The sequence below is a fragment of the Leucoraja erinacea genome, chromosome 3 (genome assembly GCF_028641065.1).
Source record: "Leucoraja erinacea ecotype New England chromosome 3, Leri_hhj_1, whole genome shotgun sequence".
Lineage (NCBI taxonomy): Eukaryota > Metazoa > Chordata > Chondrichthyes > Rajiformes > Rajidae > Leucoraja > Leucoraja erinaceus.
The window spans coordinates 100,322,304-100,345,118 of NC_073379.1; the positions used below are offsets into that span (position 1 = coordinate 100,322,304).

Sequence of the window (22,815 nt, forward strand, 5' to 3'; positions counted from 1 at the left end):
AAAAGCTAGAGAAACTCAGCGGGTGCAGCAGCATCTATGGAGCGAAGGAAATAGGCGACGTTTCGGGCCGAAACCCAGTATTGAAGGAGGTGGCCTTGATGAATTCATTATATTTCTCTGTACCAAAATAGCAATCTGTTATATATTTTGTTGCTCCATGTCAGACTGCTTGGCAAGGACATATGAACAGAGACTCTGCATTGACATGTCCTTGCAGTTGTCAGTAAAGCTTAACGTTCTCCATTACAGGTCATGTCAAAATTCATGGCCTTGTTCTGATTGACTGTTTCGAACATTATAACCTTCAACTATATACATCTATTTATCAGCTTTATTTGTGCTAATGTTCTTCTGTACTCTGGCTGGTAAATGCCAAGACCAAAACTAAGCAGAAAGACATAGGTATCAGACTTTGTTATATGAAGAAATCCACAAAATACTAATACATGGTGTAAATATATTGCATCAACATAGAAAGAAATGTTCAATATAGGAAGTTATGCAATTGGAGCGGCTTTCAACAAAAGTGTGGGAGGGAATGCGGCACTGACTACCATAAACAAATGGGTGGTAAGGGAGTGGAGATGTGATTAAGTACATCTTAAGTATATTACAAATAAAAAGGCAATGTAGTTGGCAGACCATGCGCATGGGAGAAATGCAAAGCTAAATTGGAACTGCTTTAATCTAAAGAGTCTGACCAGTGAGGCATATGAACTGAGGCTTAGATTAGTTTATGGGAATATGATATTGCTGCTGTCACAGAGGAATAGCTGTAAGGGGGGCAGGCCAGGAAAATCAACATTCCAGGCATAACAAAGGGGTGTAAAAGAGATGACATTACAAAAATAAAGTCACTGCAGTAATGAGGGAGGATGTCGTAAGTGCCTGGGCTTTACAAACAAAAAGGGCTTGCTGTTGATATTATACAGGCCTGACATTCAGCAGGAGAGGGAGGGGAGTAATTTTGTAGAACATCATGGAGAACAGAAACTAGAAGGGCGTAACTGCCACTGGTGGGTAGATTAAGGAACATCTAAAGCAGTTTGAAGTATATTAAGGCCAAGAGCCTTAGCAGAGAAAGAACCGAAGGCCCATAAAACACCAAAAGAGCAATATGCATGGAACCAGAAACTGTGGACGGGCTCTTAATGAATTCTTCTCATCTGTATTCACTAAGGAAGGGGGACTTATAATTGAGGAATTCAGAGAGGACAGTGGATAAGGAGGAGACGCTTGATGTATTTGATGGCCAGAAGGTGTACACGTCCCAAAGTCTGCAAGAACCAACGCTGAATACTAGGAGAGTCAAGGGAAGAGATTGTTGAGGCTGTGACAGGGATATTGTAATCTTTGATTGTCAAAGATGAGATACCAGATAGTTGGAGGATAGCAGGATATAGGATAGTAGATAATTACAGGCCATAAGTCTAAAGTCATTGGTAGGAATGTTATTGGAAAAAGAAATCAGGGGGGGACAGCATTCATGTATGCTTAGAATGACAGGGATTAATCAAAGGTTGTCAGTATGGGTTTGTTCCGTGGAAATCCAGTCTGGCAATTTTTTTGATTCTGATTAATCTTTGCAGTTACAAGGAGAGATTGGATGGTTAAAGATTGTCTTCTTTGGTTCAGAAAAAGCAGGGGATGGACCCGATTGAAGTATACAAAATTGATGTGCATAATTAGGGTAGATGATAAAAAAAACCTTACCCTATAGCAGAGCTACATAAAAACAGAGGGCAAAATTGAAGGTCACATGGGATCAGAGGAAGAATTTTTTAAATGATCATGTTCCCTTTACTTTACCTCCCTGATCCCTCCTCCTCACTGGATCATGCCAGTTCTGAACATCGATCAACTGGCCTGTAAACTAATCCCACATGCTAGATGTAGACTTACCCAATAACAATTTCTCCCAGCGAAGCCTCCCAGGAAAAGATCCCAATGGGCTAAGAATTCTGTATCCCTGCCCCCTGCACTAACTCCTGAGCCACACATTAATCTGTCCTATCTGCCTATTACGATCCTCACTGACACATGGTACCAGGAGTAATCCGGGTATTACCTAATCTGAGGAAAGACATTCTTGCCATAGAGGGAGTGCAGAGAAGGTTCACCAGACTGATTCCTGGGATGTCAGGACTTTCATATGAAGAAAGACTGGATAGACTCAGCTTGTACGCACTAGAATTTAGAAGATTATAGAAACGTACAAAATTCTTAAGGGGTTGGACAGGCTAGATGCAGGAAGATTGTTCCCGATGTTGGGGAAGTCCAGAACAAGGGGTCACAGTTTAAGGATAAGGGGGAAATCTTTTAGGATCGAGATGAGAAAAACTTTTTTTCGCACACAGAGAGTGGTGAATCTGTGGAATTCTCTGCCACAGAAGGTAGTTGAGGCCAGTTCATTGGCTATATTTAAGAGGGAGTTAGATGTGGCCCTTGTGGCTAAAGGGATCAGGGGGTATGAAGAGAAAGCAGGTACAGGATACTGAGTTGGATGATCAGCCATGATCATGTCGAATTGCGGTGCAGGCTCGAAGGGCTGAATGGCCTACTCCTGCACCTATTTTCTATGTTTCTATTACTAGAGGAAGATGACCAAGTATGAAGAGCTGGTCATAGACTGCCGCAAGCAGGGCTGGGGGCTGGAAGGCAAGGTGTACGCCCATCGAGGTTGGCTGCAGAGGTTTTGCAGGGCAATCGCTCTACAAAGCCTTGAGTGCACTGGGCATCAACGGAGTGGCGAGGAGAAGGGCCATCAAGAACACCACAGAGGCAGCGGAGAAGGCCTCGAGATGGCTCTGGATCAGGAGAGGAGGTCCATGGGGAGGAGCGAATGCCACCTGAACACAAGTCGTGGTCTGATCAACCACGGCTGGGTCGCCTGGGTGAGGGTGTCTGATGTTGAAAGACCCGAAACACCCAATGACCCCACATTACATCACTGATGATGTGTTCACGAGCATCTATAGATGTATTTTTAGCAAAAGCCCTCAGGGTTCTGCTTTTTAATCCTCTGCCCAACTTCTCTTCACTCCCTGTTCCTACCTACGTCAGTATCAGTATCAAGTCTCAGTAGCGCACTTACAGCAAAATGGAATGAGTGAAAAGTTTTGGCTCAGGACTTTTCCCATTTTAATATAAAAACTTAATCTTTGAAATGTTGGTACCCAGAAAAAATGATTTCAAATGGGCAAAAATTCTGCCGGTACAATCTACAAAATATTAGCGGTGACATTGTGTTAACAAACATTTTAAATAGTGACCCAATCAGTACACACAGGACTGCAAGTTTGAAATGAATTGCAGAACTGCCCCCAGTTTTGCACCTGGGTGGCATGATTATGAATAAGAGAACTAGGCTCAGAGATATATTAAAGACCAAGCCTCATTAAGTAACGTAGAAATCACCACTTGATCTGGAATGGAGATTTCAGTTGAAGGAAGGTACACAAAAATGCTGGAGCCAGCATCACCACTATCTGGAATTTGCAGAACTGGGTGGAGCGACATAGGCTTTCGGGCTTCTTCAGACTGATGACGAGGAGGAGGAGGAGGAGCCAGAGGGCTGAGGGAGGGGAGGAGACAGCAAGGGCTAACAAAATTGGGAGAATTCAATGTTTATACCACCAGGATGCAGACTCCCCAAGCGGAATATGAGGTGCTGTTCCTCCAATTTCCGGTGTTGCTCGCTCTGGCCATGGAGGAGACCCAGGACAGAGAGGTCGGATACGGAATAGGAGGGGGAGTTGAAGTGCTGAGCCACCAGGAGGTCAGGTTGATTATTGCGGACCGAGCGGAGGTGTTCGGCGAAGTGATTGGTCTCACCGATGTAGATCAGATGACATCTAGAGCAGCGGATGCAATAGATGAGGTTGGAGGAGATGCTGGACTTCCAGAAGGCTTTCGGGAAGGTCCCACATAAGAGATTAGTATACAAACTTAAAGCACACGGCATTGGGGGTTCAGTATTGATGTGGATAGAGATCTGGCTGGCAAACAGGAAGCAAAGAGTAGGAATAAACGGGTCCTTTTCACAATGGCAGGCAGTGACTAGTGGGGTACCGCAAGGCTCAGTACTGGGACCCCAGCTATTTACAATATATATTAATGATCTGGATGAGGGAATTGAAGGCAATATCTCCAAGTTTGCGGATGACACTAAGCTGGGGGGCAGTGTTAGCTGTGAGGATGATGCTAGGAGACTGCAAGGTGACTTGGATAGGCTGGGTGAGTGGGAAAATGTTTGGCAGATGCAGTATAATGTGGATAAATGTGAGGTTATCCATTTTGGTGGCAAAAACAGGAAAGCAGACTATTATCTAAATGGTGGCCGACTAGGAAAAGGGGAGATGCAGCGAGACCTGGGTGTCATGGTACACCAGTCATTGAATGTAGGCATGCAGATGCAGCAGGCAGTGAAGAAAGCAAATGGTATGTTAGCATTCACAGCAAAAGGATTTGAGTATAGGAGCAGGGAGGTTCTACTGCAGTTGTACAGGGTCTTGATGAGACCACACCTGGAGTATTGCGTACAGTTTTGGTCTCCAAATCTGAGGAAGGAGTGCATAGAGGGAGTGCAGAGAAGGTTCACCAGACTGATTCCCGGGATGTCAGGACTGTCTTATGAAGAAAGACTGGATAGACTTGGTTTATACTCTCTAGAATTTAGGAGATTGAGAGGGGATCTTATAGAAACTTACAAAATTCTTAAGGGGTTGGACAGGCTAGATGCAGAAAGATTGTTCCCGATGTTGGGGAAGTCCAGGACAAGGGGTCACAGCTTAAGGATAAGGGGGAAATCCTTTAAAACCGAGATGAGAAGAACATTTTTCACACAGAGAGTGGTGAATCTCTGGAACTCTCTGCCACAGAGGGTAGTTGAGGCCAGTTCATTGGCTATATTTAAGAGGGAGTTAGATGTGGCCCTTGTGGCTAAGGGGATCAGAGGGTATGGAGAGAAGGCAGGTACGGGATACTGAGTTGGATGATCAGCCATGATCATATTGAATGGTGGTGCAGGCTCGAAGGGCCGAATGGCCTACTCCTGCACCTAATTTCTATGTTTCTATGCAGGTAAACCTCTGTCACACCTGGAACGCTGCTTGGTTCCTTGAACGGAGTCGAGGGGGGAGGTAAAGGGACAAGTGTTGCATCTCTTGCGGTTGCAAAGGAAAGTGCCCGGGGAGGGGGTGGTACGGGAGGGAAGGGAAGAATTGACAAGGGAGTTACGGAGGGAGCGGTCTTTGCGGAAGGCAGACATGGGGGGAGATGGGAAGATGTGGCGAGTGGTGGGGTCACGTTGGAGGTGGCGAAACTGACGGAGGATTACTTGTTGTATGTGACGGCTGGTGGGGTGAAAGGTGAGGACTAGGGGGACTGTGCCCTTGTTGCGAGTGGGGGGGGGGGGGGGGATGGGGAGGGAGAGAGAGTAGTTGCGGGGTATGGAAGAGACCCTGGTGCAAGCCTCATCTATGATGGAGGAGGGGAACCCCCGTTCCGTGGAACGAAGGAGATTAGTGTTGGGATTTAAACTGCCAGCCCTGGGATGCTCTCCAGATCCAGGGAGTTTCCTCCCAGCTGTTATCAGGCAACTGAACAATCTTCTCACCAGCTGGAGAGTGGTCCTTATCTCCCATCTATCTCATTGGAGACCTTCAAATTATCTTTAATTGTACTTTATCTTGCACTAAACATTACATCCTTTATTCTGTATTGGTATACAGTGGACAGCTTGATTGGAATCATGTAGTCTTTACGCCAACTGGATAACACGCAACAAAAGCAATTTTCACTGTACCTCGCTACAAGTAACAATAATAAACTAATCTAAACAGAATATGCAAAATGCACCTGTAAAATATTAACAATAAATTAAAGTCTCCAACCTTTAAATAATGTTTTTCCCCATAACATATATGTTGTATACAGCTTAAGAGTCTTAGAAACATAGAAAATAGGTGCAGGTGGAGGCCATTTGGCCCTTCGAGCCAGCACCGCCATTCATTGTGATCATGGCTGATCGTCCCTTTTCAATAACCCGTGCCTGCCTTCTCCCCATATCCCTCGACTCCACTAGCCCCTAGAGCTCCATCGAACTCTCTCTTAAATCCATCCAGTGACTTGGCCTCCACTGCCCTCTGTGACAGGGAATTCCATAAATTCACAACTCTCTGGTTGAAAACGTTTTTTCTCACCTCAGTCTTAAATTACCTCCCCTTTATTCTAAGACAGTGGCTTCAGAAGGATCTTGACCTGAAATGTTGTCTGACCATTCCCATCACAGATGTTGCCTTGCTGGGTTCCCCCTGCATTCAATTTAGCAATTTACTTCTCAATTGTGCGTTTTTTTTTTGTTTATTTTAATTTCTGCTTATCGCAATGATCAACATTTGTTTTTCAGGAAATGGATTTGCCCCACCCCTATGACTTTCATCCCAGGGATTTATAATGAATCTGTGCCAAGCATGTGGAGATGAAAGGTTACATTACGATAGGCGGCGCGACTCTCGTCAGCAGCGGCCTCTGCAGCCCGTCTGCGTTTTTATTATTTTTTGTCTATGTTTCTATGTAGTTTTTGTTATTTTTTGTTGGGGTGTGTGTGTGGGAGGGAGGGGGTAACTTTTAATCTCTCCCTGCACGGGAGACCAGACCTTTCTTTGTCGGGTCTCCGTTGTCGTTGGGGCTGCAACGAGGAGCGGCCTCCAACAGGAAGACCGGGGGCTCTGGTGCCGACTACTCACCTCACCGTCGCGGAGCTGGCCGAGTCCGGAGCGGGCGGAGCGGTGGTGGAGCGCTGCTGCAGCCCGACCTCCGGAGATTCGGAGGCTGCAACTGCGGGTCTGGCGGATGGCGGCACCGGGAGCCCGCGGGTCCCTGGAGGGAGACCGCTTTTCAGGGCTCTCGCAACGGCGACATCTCCCGCCCGAGTTGCGGGGTCGAAGAGCTCCTGGAGCGGGGCCTCACAGCACCGCCCCGCGCGGCTTGGAATGGCCACGGGACTCTGCGAGAGCACGCCGGGGGCTCGAACATCAAGAACCCGGTGTGCGACCTTGCATCACCCGGCGTGGCTTTAATGGCCGCGGGACAATCGCCATCGCCAGCCGGGGGCTTTGACTTTGACTCTGACATCGGGGGTTGGGGAGAGTGCAGTGGAGAGATACGTTTTTTTGGCCTTCCATCACAGCGATGTGATGGATGTTTATGTAAATTATGTTGTGTCTTGGGTCTATTTGTTTGTAATGTATGGCTGCAGAAACGTCATTTCGTTTGGACCTCAAGGGGTCCAAATGACAAATAAATTGAATCTTGAATCTTGAATCTTACTCATTGCACCATTTCCTTGGCGCCTCATTTTACCTGTTTTCACCACAAATGTAATTACATTTCCACTTCCCTTTAAGTTTACTGGCATTCCGTTTCCTTGCTCCCCCGATCGGGCTCACTGGAACATTAATAATACTACTGGATGACAGTGAAATGGTTTGAAGATACAACATGCCAGAAAATCTCCCAGTCCAACACCAAAGTCTTGAGCATACCAGATTCAGAGTGTTACTCTGTCTTTTCAGCAAGCAAACAAAAAATGCTTGCAGAAAAATGAAAGCAAGCCAATACCCGATCAAGATTATACGCATGATTTAGTTTTAACAACTTTAACTCAAAGCACAACATGCAATGTTCCAAAGTTCATATGATTGCAGTCAGTCAGCTTAATAAGATTCCAGTACAAAATATTTTTTATTTTACCTTACCTAGTTTCTTTAAGGGGTAAGCTATACTGAAGAAGTTCTCATAAAAGTTCAGAAGTTTCACTGTGGCTTCTAATGCATAATCCATTTGATCCATCTTGTCAGGAACAGCATACACAGACACCTAGTCAGATTCAAGGTGATGAGAATTATTATAAAGCCAATGTGGAATAAGTACACCAGCCTTGAAGACAAACCCCTGCTTCCACAGAAAGACATACATTGTTAAAATTCTGGCTGTGCTTTTCCATTGGGTCCAGAGGGAACAGAGCAGCAAAAGGTCAAATTAGTTCAAAACGGAGTTTCATCGAGTTAACATACAACATGAACAGTGATGAGAAGAACAGGATGGTGGCTAGATGCTTCCCTCTAAATTATTCTCAATCCTAAAGTTAGAGCATGGACGAATCTGCATCCAAATTGATGCAAAGTCAAGCGGAAAATATTTTTCAGCCGGCACACAAAATTGCTGGAGAAACTCAGCGGGTGCAGCAGCATCTATGGAGCGAAGGAATTTCCTTCGCTCCATAGATGCTGCTGCACCCGCTGAGTTCCTCCAGCAATTTTGTGTACCTTCGATTTTCCAGCATCTGCAGTTCCTTCTTGAACAATATTTTTCAGCATCCAGACTGACACATTCCAGGTTAATTCTCCTACCATTGTTACTTTGCAAGTACCTTGGAATCTCAACCAACTAGATAAACATGTTTGTGTGTAATCCAACCCGGATTACAGGTCCCGTCGGTTCTGCTGCTTTTCACAACAAGTTTGCCTTCAGTGCCCTGCGTTCTACACTAGCTACGATGCAATGCACCAGTAACCATATATAACCATATAACAATTACAGCACGGAAACAGGCCATCTCGACCCTTCTAGTCCGTGCCGAACACATAATCTCCCCTAGTCCCATATACCTGCGCTCAGACCATAACCCTCCATTCCCTTCCCATCCATATAACTATCCAATTTATTTTTAAATGATAAAAACGAACCTGCCTCCACCACCTTCACTGGAAGCTCATTCCACACAGCTACCACTCTCTGAGTAAAGAAGTTCCCCCTCATGTTACCCCTAAACTTCAGTCCCTTAATTCTCAAGTCATGTCCCCTTGTTTGAATCTTCCCTACTCTCAGTGGGAAAAGCTTTTCCACGTCAACTCTGTCTATTCCTCTCATCATTTTAAAAACCTCTATCAAGTCCCCCCTTAACCTTCTGCGCTCCAAAGAATAAAGCTCTAACTTGTTCAACCTAATAAAGCCCTAACTTGTTCAACCAGTAGGCCCTCGATCTGACTCTAAAACAGTTCCGGGTCTCATTCACCCAGGCCTGCAATGGACCCCAACTGTAGTTCAAAGGATCTACTCCCTCAACAAACGCTTCCTTGCCTACCTGGACTCTACCAAGGATCACAAACTTGCCCGCCTCCAAACTGGTCCCTCCACCGACACTCCTCGACTCGACTCGACCTCCCGCAGGCCCGGGGCTCCAACACTAGATTGCGCTGCCTGCCCGAACACCACAAGGCTGAGATTGCCACCACGAGGAGCAGCACCAACACCCACTGCCTCTTTAACTTTCACCGCCTTCCCGGCCAATGCCAGGCCCGGACCACCGTAACTGCTGCTGCTGTGGCCTTTCACCCGCCTCCCTGGGGCCACCACAATGCTGCTGCTGCCGACCTGCATCTCCACTCCAGCTCGCCACCGGTCTCCACCAGCGACTCTACTGACCCTCGCCTCTTCCCCACCCACCAGCGGGCCTCATCTGAGTTTAGGCTCAGCACCAGGCCCACAACCTCCACGATGCAGACTGCAACAGCACGTGGTCTAACTCTGCTGGGTCCTACTGCTCCCCCTCCTCCCCTCCTACAGGTAACCGTAGTAGTGATGGGTCATCTTCTTCCCACCCCCCCCCCCCCTTTTAACCAGGTTAACCATCTAACTCCCTCTTAAATATAGCCAATGAACTGGCCTCAACTACCCTCTGTGGCAGAGAGTTCCAGAGATTCACCACTAACCGAGATGAGAAGAACTTTTTTCACACAGAGAGTGGTGAATCTCTGGAACTCGCTGCCACAGAGGGTAGTTGAGGCCAATTCATTGGCTATATTTAAGAGGGAGTTAGATGTGGCCCTTGTGGCTAAGGGGATCAGGGGGTATGGAGAGAAGGCAGGTACGGGATACTGAGTTGGATGATCAGCCATGATCATATTGAATGGCGGTGCCGGCTCGAAGGGCCGAATGGCCTACTCCTGCACCTAATTTCTATGTTTCTATGTTACCCCGACCACACCCCACCTCTATGAATACCCAACATCCCCCCCCCCCCCCCACCAGATCTCGCCTCAGCCTTTGTCCACTCCCTGACCACAACCCGCACCCTTGTTATGTCTTGACCATTCCCCCGACCTCCCTCTTTCTGATATGGACTGGTCTGTCCCCAACAGAGGCCTCACCTTCGTTCCCCTCCGCCCCCACCTCAACGAGTTCCAGGTCCGTCACGATGTAGGGCTTCTCTTCCGCTGCCTCCGCGCCTTTCTCTATCGGAAGGTGTCCTCACCACCCATTGATGACCCCGTCTCCACCAGTCCCCCTCCTCTTGGCCTCCCCAGAACAGCCTTCTACCCTCTCTAGACCTCTCCATTTCTAATTGCTGGTGTGACATCAAACATCTCAACTTCTCCACTCCCCTTTCCTACTCCAACCTCCCCCCCCCCCCCCCCTGAACGTACAGCCCTCCCTCCACTCACTCTGCAGCAACCTTGACATTATAATCAAACCAAGGAAGGTGCCATGGTAGTCTGGCGTGCTGATCTCTATCTGGTTGACTTCTACTTGTCCTTGGACCATGATCCCACAGATGAGCACCAGGTCTTAATCTCAAACCCCATTACTGCTTTAATCACTTCTGGCTGTCTGCCTTCCACAGCCTCCAACCTTATCATTTCCCAGCCCCACACATTCCGTATCCCCAAAATCCACAAACACAACCGGCCTGGCAGACCCATCCTTTCTGCCTGCTCCTGTCCCACTGAAATGATTTCCATGTACCTCGACTCCATCCTATCCCCCCTGGTCCAATCTCACCCAACCCATGTCCAAGATACCTCACATGCCCTTCATTTCTTTAATGACTTCTGCTTTCCGAACCCCCATTCCCTCATCTTTACCATGGATACTCAGTCACTCTACACCTCCATCCCCCACCAGGAAGGCCTTAAAGTAGCAATGTTACAAAATTTTGAGATTTTAAAAATCAAGTCTGCAATTTATCCCATCAGATAAAGCATAACAATAAGTTTAATTTGACACCAAATTCACTTTCATATCTCAAGTATTAAAAAAGTTATGGCCATTTTCATACTCGGAAATTAGCATCTTGTTCCCTATTGATTTTCAATGGACATTACAAAAAAGCTGTGATCTTGGATAGTCAACAGGCCATTTCTTAAGGAAAGATTAACATTTTTAAATAGCCTAAGTGTCCAAAGATTATTCACAAATAATTCACAATATAACATGATTTTTATATCTAATTTACATTAATTTATAGGCCAAATGGAAGGAATTTAGTGTTCAATTGCTGTAAATAAATGCCCATTTAAATCGGCTTTCTAGTGGGTTTCTGTGAACGCGCTGGTTTAGAATGTTGACAGCGCGCTAGATTAGTGCCCTCAAATGCCGAGAAAAATACTGCGGGATATAAAAAGCCCAAAATAAACTATTCGCTATAGATAACTTTAATTACAGGGTTATATATATGCCCCATTTAATGTAAAAATAAGGTACATACCTTTAATTGTTTGCTCTATAAAACCCTGGGGCTGCGAGAGGTCGCGGAATAAAACAGTAATTTTAAGACTATTATAACTATATTATCGAGGCCTATAAAACTAATAATACCTTTTGCGACCGGGTCTTGCAGCGATTTTTCGTTAATGATTTACTAGGCTGAACATGTGCGATTAGTACAGCCTAGTAAAAATCGCGTTTTAAACCCGCCCCCTCCAAACAGCGCCAAAATCGCCGACATGGCTGAGGGCAGATTCCCAATGACGATTCAGGTAGGTTTTGTAACATACCTACTTAAAGCCCTCCGTTTCTTCCTCGACAAAAGAACCATCCAATTTCCCTCTACGAACACTCCACTCTGCCTAGCAGAGCTGGTCCTCACCCAAGGAAATTCTCCCTCCGTCCAAGGCACCGGCATGGGCCCCAGCTATGCCTGCCTCTATGTAAGGTACATTGGACAATCCCTGTTCCAGATGTATACTGGCCCCATCCTGAACTCTACCTCCGTTACATTGATGACTGCATAGGTGCTACTTCCTGCACCCATGCAAAACTCATGGACTTCATCAACTTCACCATCAATTTTCATCCTGCACTCAATTTACTTGGACCATCTCCGACACCTCCCTCCCCTTTCTTGATCTCACAGTCTCCATCACAAGAAATAGACTATTGACTGACGTCTATTACAAACCCACCGACTCCCACAACTATCTCAACTACATTTCTTCCCACCCTGCCTCTTGCAAAGATTCTATCCCCTACTCACAATTCCTCCGTCTATGCCGCATCTGCACCCAAGATGAAGTCTTCCATACTAGAACAGCTGAGGTCCTCATTCTTTAGGAAACAGGGTTTCCCCTCTCAGATCATAGGTGATGCCCTCATTCGTGTCTCCTCGGTACCCCACAGCTCTGTCCTTGCTCCCCCTCCCCGTAGTCGCAACAGAGACCGAGTCCCCCTAGTCCTTACCTTCCATTCCATCAGCCGTCGAGTACAACACATAATCCTCCAAAGTTTCCGCCACCTCCAACGGGATCCCATCACTAGTCACATTTTCTCATCTCCGCCCCTTCCTGCCTTCCGCAGAGACCGTTCCCTCCACAACTCCTTGGTTAACTCATCCCTTCCCACCCAAACCACCCCCTCCCCAGGTACCTTCCCCAGCAACCGCAGAAGATGCAACACCTGTCGCTACACCTCCTCGCTCGACTCTGTCCAGGGACCCCGGCAGTCCTTTCAGATTAGGCAGAGGTTCACTTGCACCTCCTCCATCCTCCTCTACTGTATCCTCTACTCTACCGTTGTTCAAGATGTGGACTCGTACATCGTCGAGACCAAATGCAGATTGGGCGATCGTTTCATTGAACACCTTTGCTCAGCCTGCGAAAACCAACCTGATCACCCGGTTGCTGGATACTTTAATTCTTCCCATTCCTGCACAGACCTTTCTGTCCTCTCTCTCCTCCATTGTCAGAGTGAGGCTAAACGCAAATGGGATGAACAGCATCTCATATTTTGCTTGGGCAGCTTACAGCCCAGTGGTATGAATATTGATTTCTCTCACTTCGGATAACCCCAGCATTCCCTCTCTCTTTACCCCTCCCCCACCCAAGTCACACTAACTTCTCATTTTCACCCTACAAACAGCTTACAATGGCTTGTTTCCTTTATCATCATTACTTTTTTGCATCTCTTTAATTCATTGTTCTTTAACTCTCCACATCACCATCTATATCTCTCGTTTCCCTTACCCCTAACCAATCTGAAGAAGGGTCTCGATCCGAAACATCACCCGTTCCTTCTCTCCAGAGATGCTGCCTGTCCCGCTGAGTTACTCCAGCACTTTGTGTCTATCTTCGGTTTAAACCGGCATCTGCAGTTCCTTCTTACGCACAACAACATTGAGATCATTTCAATTCGTATATCCTCTTGATTTGGATCCATAGTCTACAGAGTGATTTAGGCCATTTGGAAAAATGGGCTGAAAGATGGCAGATGGAGTTTAATGCTGATAAATGTGAGGTGCTACACCTTGGCAGGACAAGTCAAAATAGGACGTACATGGTAAATGGTAGGGAATTGAAGAATACAGTTGAACAGAGGGATCTGGGTATAACCGTGCATAGTTCCTTGAAGGTGGAATCTCATATAGATCGGGTGGTAAAGAAAGCTTTTGGTATGCTAGCCTTTATAAATCAGAGCATTGAGTATAGAAGCTGGGATGTAATGTTAAAATTGTACAAGGCATTGGTGAGGCCAAATCTGGAGTATGGTGTACAATTTTGGTCGCCAAATTATAGGAAGGATGTCAACAAAATAGAGAGAGTACAGAGGAGATTTACTAGAATGTTGCCTGGGTTTCAGCAACTAAGTTACAGAGAAAGGTTGAACAAGTTAGTGCTTTATTCTCTGGAGCGCAGAAGGTTAAGGGGGGACCTGATAGAGGTCTTTAAAATGATGAGAGGGATAGACAGAGTTGATGTGGACAAGCTTTTCCCTTTGAGAATAGGGAAGATTCAAACAAGAGGACATGACTTCAGAATTAAGGGACAGAAGTTTAGGGGTAATATGAGGGGGAACTTCTTTACGCAGAGAGTGGTGGCGGTGCGGAATGAGCTCCCAGTGGAAGTGGTGGAGGCAGGTTCATTGGTATCATTTAAAAATAAATTGGATAAGCATATGGATGAGAAGGGAATGGAGGGTTATGGTACGAGTGCAGGCAGGTGGGACTAAGGGGAAAAAAATTTGTTCAGCATGGACTTGTAGGGCCGAGATGGCCTGTTTCCGTGCTGTAATTGTTATATGGTTATATAACATCCAATCCTTCTTCAATGTTGGTCAGTTTCCTGAAATTCTCAACCACTATTAAAATGAAAACCCTGGTATAATGACTGCAAAGAATTAAGGAGAAGCACCATAGAAACATAGAAATTAGGTGCAGGAGTAGGCCATTCGGCCCTTCGAGCCTGCACCGCCATTCAATGTGATCATGGCTGATCATCCAACTCGGTATCCAGTATCTGCCTTCTCTCCATACCCCCTGATCCCTTTAGCCACAAGGGCCACATCTAACTCCCTCTTAAATATAGCTTCTATCTTCTTTGAGGAAATGGGATGGGTAATAAATAGTGCTGCTTGCATTACGTTTTGTTTTATTTAAGGACTTACCAGAGTTCCACCTGCAGTCTTATTACTGATTCTCGTCAAATTAGCGACAATAAAGGCCACCAAGTAAGTGCTCATTTTAACACTTGTCCTAAATGTATCTTGATAAAGCCCATTGGCCAATGAAGTTGTGGTATTCTAGAACAGATTACAGAATAATGGAGTTAATGTCAATGAAAATACCATGGGGTTTTTAAACACCATATACTGCAGTTTAAAAATTGTGGCTTGTCAAAAAAGAATATATTCCAAATAATTATTCTGTTCATTTAAAAGTTTGCTGAAGTACAACTCTGGAGAATGAAACCAAACCATCTGTTGCTGCAAGAGGACAGTGGGGAACAGGAGAAAAAAGGCAGACATGTTTGACAAGAACATTCCACTTTATGGTATAGCACAATGATCAAAAGGTTAGAACTGGAGAATAATAGTTATTTTTCAGATGTTTGAAGGATTAAATAAAGAAAGGACAAGGAGAGTAAAGGACAATCAATTTTAGATTTGAAAAAGAAGAAAAACCTATTTTACCTTCTGTTAACAAACAGTGTCAACAACAATAGGGGTGGTTGATATTGCACGTGCTAATAGTTAGGACGCAGGGAGCAGGTTGTAGCTGGCTTTAACTTTACAGCACATGGACCCAGGGAAGCTAGCTGGTGGTGTATCAGATATGTTAAGTCTAGAGGCTACAAAAAGATATTGAAAGATTCAGCAGAATGAGAGCTAACATAGGGGCAGAAACATACGGGGTTACATCACCAGAAATGGGTGGTTTATTTTTAAATGGCGCATGTGTGCGATCTGTCGTACATTATAGCGACAAATGATGCCATGATTGTGAACAAGTTGATATTAATCATAAGATGGGGGCTGAGGACAAAGGTTTCGGTCTTTATTAAGTTGGGAACCAAATACTATCAAGGAAATTGTCAAATGACAATATGAACAACACAATGCAAATTAAAATAAAAGTTAACTTCAAGAATTTTAACAGTATATTTAGTTAACACTTAGTGGTATAAAGTCAAAAAATGGTTACATGTACATCGAGAAAAAATATTCTTGAAAAGAAAAAAAATTGTATTTTTCCACTGTCGTAAAATTAATAGTTTATTGTAATCAAAATAAGTATAAGTATAAGTGTATCCTGCAGATAGCTGTTCAAATGGGCCACAGCCTCCTCAGAACCATTTTTAATAGGGGAGATTCATTTGTTATGACGCAACATGCATTCATAATTAACTAAAGCACATACATTTTACTGCAAGTGTTTCAAGCAAATTACTGCCAATAAAAATCCTTCATTAAGGCTTTGTCGAGAAGATTGTATTTAAAACAGAATTGATGTTAGATATCTATGAACTGATTAACACTCCCAAAAGGTGGTGGAGTTGGACAAGCCATATTTCATTGAGTATTTCATTTTTCATTTCAACTTCAAATGTCACCTAATTGTAGGTTTTTTTTTTTTTTTTTTTTTTAATTTCAATCATTTTCTAATGTTCCTCCTCTCAATGCATTGATTTTGCACTGAAATACAGGTTACAATGGACACTCACTTTACATTTTATCTATTTCATTTCCTGTAGTTGATCTGATCATTAATTCATCAGCCATATATCACCCTCCTCTATCTTTCCTGTTTGTTTTTCTGTGGTCTAATTTCATTGAATTGTTTGATACAATGTGTTCAGTTGTTGCCAAGGTCCCAGATGCCACATCGCTGTTGCCATGCAGTGAGAAGCTCACACCACCAGCCATTTTTGGCAAAACCAAAACTCAATAGAGCTTGCTCCACCAAAATCCAGAATATTTTGTTTTGCAACACGTTAATTAAAAGATTTAAACTTCTCTTTAGAGGTACCTTTGGCATATTGGATAAGGAGATGTGGTCAGCATCCCTTATTATTGAAATCCTAAACGTGGCCTTAAATGCTGGTTCATCAAAGCATGGGAAGGCATTTCGTGCAGCGAATGGTTCAAACTGTGTGGCTGCCAATATTCTGTAATGAAGAAATAAGAGCGTTAGAGACAGAAGCAGGTGCAGGTTAGCCATTCACTTGAACCTATGCCATCATTCAGTATCATGATTAATCCTAAACCTTATTTATATTTCCACACTGCATTATATCCCTGTGAATATTGATTCCCCGATTTCAAAGATCAATGGATTTCAGTTTCCAACAACCCTCTGGTGTAGTGATTTCCAAACGTTTAGATTAATAGGCCTCACAGCCCCTCAAGATATTTCATCATTGATAATAGCCGTTCTGAATGTAACCATAACTTTGCATTCCCACATCCTGATATTCAAAGTCTATGCATTGACCATCCTCTGAGGAGTGTGTGTCTTTGGAGCTCTTTTCCTCAAAGACAAAAATCTGGTCTTAAGTAGGTGGCTCCATATTATTAAATAATGGCACTTGGCTCTAGACTCCCAAAAGAGGAAACATCTTCTCCAAATGCAATAGATCAAAACCCCTCAGGATCTTGTGCATTTCAACTGTATCATCCTTTATTCCACCAGATACAACAAGCATTGCGTCAAGCCTTTCCTCATTCCTCATACCAATCCCAGGTATTCCTCTAGTATACTTATGACAGAACGGTACAGTGCAGAAACAGGCCCTTCAGCTGACAATGTCGGTGCCCAATGCAATGACGTTAAACTAATCTCCTCTGCCTGTTTAAGAAAGAACTGCAGATGCTGGAAAAATCAAAGTAGACAAGAATGCTGGAGAAACTCAGCGGGTGAGGCAGCATCTATGGAGCGAAGGAGTAGGTGACGTTTCGGGTCGAGACCCTTCTTCAGACTGATGTGGAGGTGGGGCGGGAAGAGGGCAGAGACAGTGGTCTGTGGGAGAGCTGGGAAGGGGAGGGGAAGGAGGAAGAAAGCAAGGGCTACCTAAAATTGGAGAAGTCAATGTTCATACCGCTGGGGTGTAAACTGCCCAAGCGAAATATGAGGTGCTGCTCCTCCAATTTTCGGTGAGGGTCACTCTGGCCATGAAGGAGGCCCAGGACAGAAAGGTGGGACCTCATATTTTGCTCACCAGAAGTTGGCTTACCTGGTCTTGTTTTTAATTTGATAAGTGCCTTTGTAAAATCCAGACAAACCATCAGACAAATTAGCTGAATAATTCAGGTTCAGGGTATACTTTTCTCCTTTTGGTAGCATGGTGTTAAACTTGATTGCGATTTGCTGATGTAGAGGATACTCCAAAACCTGGACTTTCTGAGGATGCTTGGTGGTTTCTGGAGTAATGGTTGCCTCGGTGATTATGAGACCCAAGCTGTGAAGAGTGATGTTGTTTGTATCTTCTATGATTAGAAGGCTTATCTGTACAGAGCCCGTAAAATTCAAGGTGGTAAGATTGGGAAGTAAATTAAGATTATAGTGCACTGGTACCACAGCACTTGGCAACCTCATCTTTGGCCAAGGAAAGGGCTGCCCATTGGTTGCTAACGGATACACGAGTGTTAACTTTGTGTTCTTTTTGTGGCAGCCTTCTTTGGTGAAGGTGCATTTTGGCAGAAAGTAGACCACCATTGATATAGAAAGTATAATCACCACAACAAATGCACCAACAAGTAAAGTCCGACCAGTGGGTAACGAACAAGATCCACTTGATGCTTCATGGCTATAAGCTCCTTGCATGTTGCCGCGATGGTTGGAACTCCTGTTCATGAATGATATGCCCAGCAACCTTGCAGACGATTCATAATCCTCCTCCTCATCGTCCAGATCATGTTCGCCCAAACCACGCACAAGCAACCGTGAACTCCGTGGCTCGTATTCAATTTCATCTGGTTCCAGGGGATGAAGACGTGAATCTTTGCCCAAATTCACTATGTCCGGCTCTTCTTCAAACATGCTGTTCTCAATCATGTTTCTGGGCAGCTGAGCCCGCCCTGAAAGACAAAATGGTTTCAAATACAGTCAGCATATTTTATGCAACCCAGCTTTGCAATACTCACCTCCATGGAAACATAGAAACATAGAAATTAGGTGCACGAGTAGGCCATTCAGCCCTTTGAGCCTGCACCACCATTCAATATGATCATGGCTGATCATCCAACTCAGTATCCTGTACCTGCCTTCTCTCCATACCCTCCGATCCCTTTAGCCACAAGGGCCACATCTAACTCCCTCTTAAATATAGCCAATGAACTGGCCTCAACTACCTTCTGTGGCAGAGAATTCCACAGATTCACCACTCTCTGTGTGAAAAATGTTTTTCTCATCTCGGTCCTAAAAGATTTCCCCCTTATCCTTAAACTGTGACCTCTTGTTCTGGACTTCCCCAACATCGGGAACAATCTTCCTGCATCTAGCCTGTCCAACCCCTTAAGAATTTTGTACGTTTCTATAAGATCCCCCCCTCAATCTTCTAAAATCTAGCGAGTACAAGCCAAGTCTATCCAGTCTTTCTTCATATGAAAGTCCTGACATCCCAGGAATCAGTCTGGTGAACCTTCTCTGTACTCCCTCTATGGCAAGAATGTATTTTCTCAGATTATGAGACCAAAACTGTACGCAATAGTCCAGGTGTGGTAGCTGCAGTAGGCTGAATGGCAGCCTTCCATTGATTTGTTAATCCTATTTTCACTAAACTCCAAAACTAAAATTGAATACCAAATGTATCTCATGCAATTAATACTGGTTATTATAGTAATTTTTGATAAATTCATCACTGAGATATGATGGGCTTTGAAATTCAATAAACACAAAAGGGCAGTGGGGGACAGGATGGGGAAGAGAACATACCATATAACCATTACAGCACGGAAACAGGCCATCTCGACCCTTCTACTCCGTGCCGAACACATAATCTCCCCTAGTCCCATATACCTGCGCTCAGACCATAACCCTCCATTCCCTTCCCATCCATATAACTATCCAATTTATTTTTAAATGATAAAAATGAACCTGCCTCCACCACCTTCACTGGAAGCTCATTCCACACAGCTACCACTTCTGAGTAAAGAAGTTCCCCCTCATGTTACCCCTAAACTTCAGTCCCTTAATTCTCAAGTCATGTCCCCTTGTTTGAATCTTCCCTACTCTCAGTGGGAAAAGCTTATCCACGTCAACTCTGTCTATCCCTCTCATCATTTTAAAAACCTCTATCAAGTCCCCCCTTAACCTTCTGCGCTCCAAAGAATAAAGCCCTAACTTGTTCAACCTTTCTCTGTAAGTAAGGCATGATTAGTAGTAGGTGATATTATACATGGTGAAGATGGTTGTCAAAAATTGCATCAGCATCTTGATCAGTTGGGCAGAGGAATGGTTGATGGAATGCAATACAGAGAAGTGCAGGGTAGTGCATTTTGGAAAGTCTACCCAGGGCAGGGCCCACGTGGTGAATGACAGGGCTCAGGAGAGTGCGGTACACAGTTTCCTTGTAGGTAGCATCACAGGTCGATAAGAGAGTTGCCAAGGAGGCCTTTGGCATATTGGGTTTCATCAGTCAGAGTATAAAAGTTGGGAGTTCATGTTACAGTTGTACACGACATTGGTGAGACCACATTTAGCGTATTGTGTTCAGGTTTGGTCGCCCCGTTATGGGAAACAGGTTGTTAAGCTGGAAAGGGTGTAGAGAAGAGATACTAGGACGTTGGCAGGACTCGAGGGCCTGAGGTTTAGGGAGACTAATGGTTACAAAGGCAGGCTGGGACTTTATTCCTTGTAGTGCAGATAGATGAGGGGTGATATCATAGAAGTGTATAAAATCATGAGAGGAATAGATTGAGTAAATGCATAGAATCTTTTATCCAGAATAGGGGAATCACGAACCAAAGGACATAGGTTTAGGGTGAGGGGGAAATATTTAATTGGAACCAGAAGAGCAACTTTATTTATTTGACTCAAAGGGTAGAAGGTATATGGAAGGAGCTGCCGGAGGAGATGGTTGAGGTGGGTACTATCGCAATGGTTAAAAAGATATTTGGACAGGTACAAGGATAGGATAAGTTTACAGGGATATGGGCCAAATACAGGCAAGTGGGACGAGTGTAGATGGTTGGCATGGGCAAGTTCGGCTAAAGGGCCCGTTTCCACCCTGTATGACTCGATCAGAAGGGCAGGACATAAATGTCTACACAAAAATTAATGACATGTTCCATCTGAAATAATTTGACTCAATTCAGGTTTTCTTTTCTGTAAGTATACTCAGTGAAGATGATAGGGTGCAATGTCACTAAGTATTTCTAAGATGGACACAAAGTGCTGGAGTAACTAAGCAGGTCAAGCAGCATCTCTGAAGAAAAAGGATGGGTGACGTTTTGGGTCAGAACCCTTTTCAGACCTTCTGAACTACAGACGCCAAACTAAATATTTTTGTTTGCCTGTAGCTTTTGAAATTTGGAGTCCATCATGAGTCACTGAATGATTCTGGTTCTGGCCCAGGACAGCAAAGAACCTTAGTAAAATTCAAAATTCAGACAAAAAAAGTAATGCATTCCACCGTTACAATGCATTTCCCTCAAGTTGAAGGTAAAATACATTGGTTCCACAGTATAAAATAACATGATATGCTGATAGCAAGGAATGAATAAAAATATTGTAGCTGATACTTCAAGAGCCAAGTCGGCTTATTTTTCGGTTGCACAAATATTGTTGAAACATGGAAGTCGTAGTTTAGTTTATAGCCACATGTACCAAGGTACAGCGAGAAGCTTTTGTCTGTATGCGGTCCAGTCAGTGGAAAGACTTTACATGATTACAATCATTAACCCCATTTAGTATTAATTTAGTTCAACTACAGATAAAATACAATTCCTTTTTGTTAAAATATAGAGTAATGCTCCAAGTGGTGTAAATGTTGAACGCCGAGGAAATAGACTTCATTTTATTTGCAAGTATTTATTTTCTAGGGCGACAGTGCGCAGCGGTAGAGTTACTGCCTTACAGTGTCGGACACCCAGGTTCAATCCAGACTACAGGTGCTTGTCTGTACGGAGTTTGTACATTTTCCCTGTGGACCGCGTGAGTTTACTCCGAGATTTTCGGTTTCCTCCCACATTCAAGACACACAGGTTTGTAGGTTAATTGAATTGGTATAAATGTAAATTGTTCCTAGTGTGTGTAGGATAGTGTTAATGTGCAGGGATCGTTAGTCGGTGTAGACTCGGTGGCCCCCCTGCTTCCATACTATATCTCTAAACTAAACTACTGAACATAGTAACCTATCTTTTCCTGTTGATGTACAACTACAGCCATATGACACGATTCAGTAACTTACAGCTACATTTTCTAAATAATTTTGTTCAATGCATAAACAAATCTGAACTGAATTTCAAATTTCTGCAGTTTTCAAAAGATCTAATAGGGAGCTTGGAATTGTTCCCAAAAATCATTATGTAGAATTGCAACATCAGACATCAAAGACTCCTGGTACTACATAGCCACTAAAGCTGTCATCCAAACAAACAAACTAAATGGTGGGCTAGCTCTCAGTATGATACAAATCAGAATGCTGGGGGTGGAGGGGGTTGGAGACAGCAGGGGGGCTGAAATACCCAAGGGGAGGAGACAGCAAGGACTAACAAACAGATTGGGTTAATCGAATAAATGTTCAAATGGTAAACGGTTAGCTATGAACAATCGAATTCTCCCCAATTTTGTTTTTAGTCCTTGCTAAAATATCTCCTCCATTTTACAGGTGTTGGTCCTCAGCCCCCCTGCTTATAAAATTAAACTTTTCCCATCCCCCCCAGCCTTCGGGCTACTAGAATCGACTTTTCCCTTAGTAATTGTCCACCACCCACCCCCCCCCCCAATCAGTTACTGAAGAAGGGTTTCGGCCCGAAACGTTGCCTATTTCCTTCGCTCCATAGATGCTGCTGCACCCCCGCTGAGTTTCTCCAGCTTTTTTGTGTACCAACCTTGATTCTCCAGCAGATAAGATCCTTTCCAGGGTATTTCAAAAAGCCGTTCCCTCTGGTAAATCAAAAAGACTAAATGCTGGGGTAACTCAGCGGGCTAGCTCTCTGGAGAAGGAATGATACAAATCAGAATGCCTATCTTTCTCTCCAGAAGGGGGTTGGCTGTCTCCGAGTTATCAAATGTATTAGGAACCCGGAACCTCTGGAGAC

The 22,815-nt window shown here is 44.4% G+C and overlaps 1 protein-coding gene across 1 annotated transcript in view; it reads right to left on the reverse strand.

The window, feature by feature from the left end:
* The window catches only part of lnpep (leucyl/cystinyl aminopeptidase), a 107,751-nt gene that overhangs the window by 55,071 nt on the left and 29,865 nt on the right, over nucleotides 1–22,815 (reverse strand). Inside the window, exons 2-5 of the mRNA XM_055633288.1 lie at nucleotides 17,787–18,630; nucleotides 16,583–16,721; nucleotides 14,722–14,856; nucleotides 7,761–7,881 (exon numbers count right to left, since the gene is read on the reverse strand). Coding sequence (XP_055489263.1) covers nucleotides 7,761–7,881; nucleotides 14,722–14,856; nucleotides 16,583–16,721; nucleotides 17,787–18,630 — 1,239 coding nt within the window. The remainder of the gene's footprint in view (nucleotides 1–7,760; nucleotides 7,882–14,721; nucleotides 14,857–16,582; nucleotides 16,722–17,786; nucleotides 18,631–22,815) is intronic.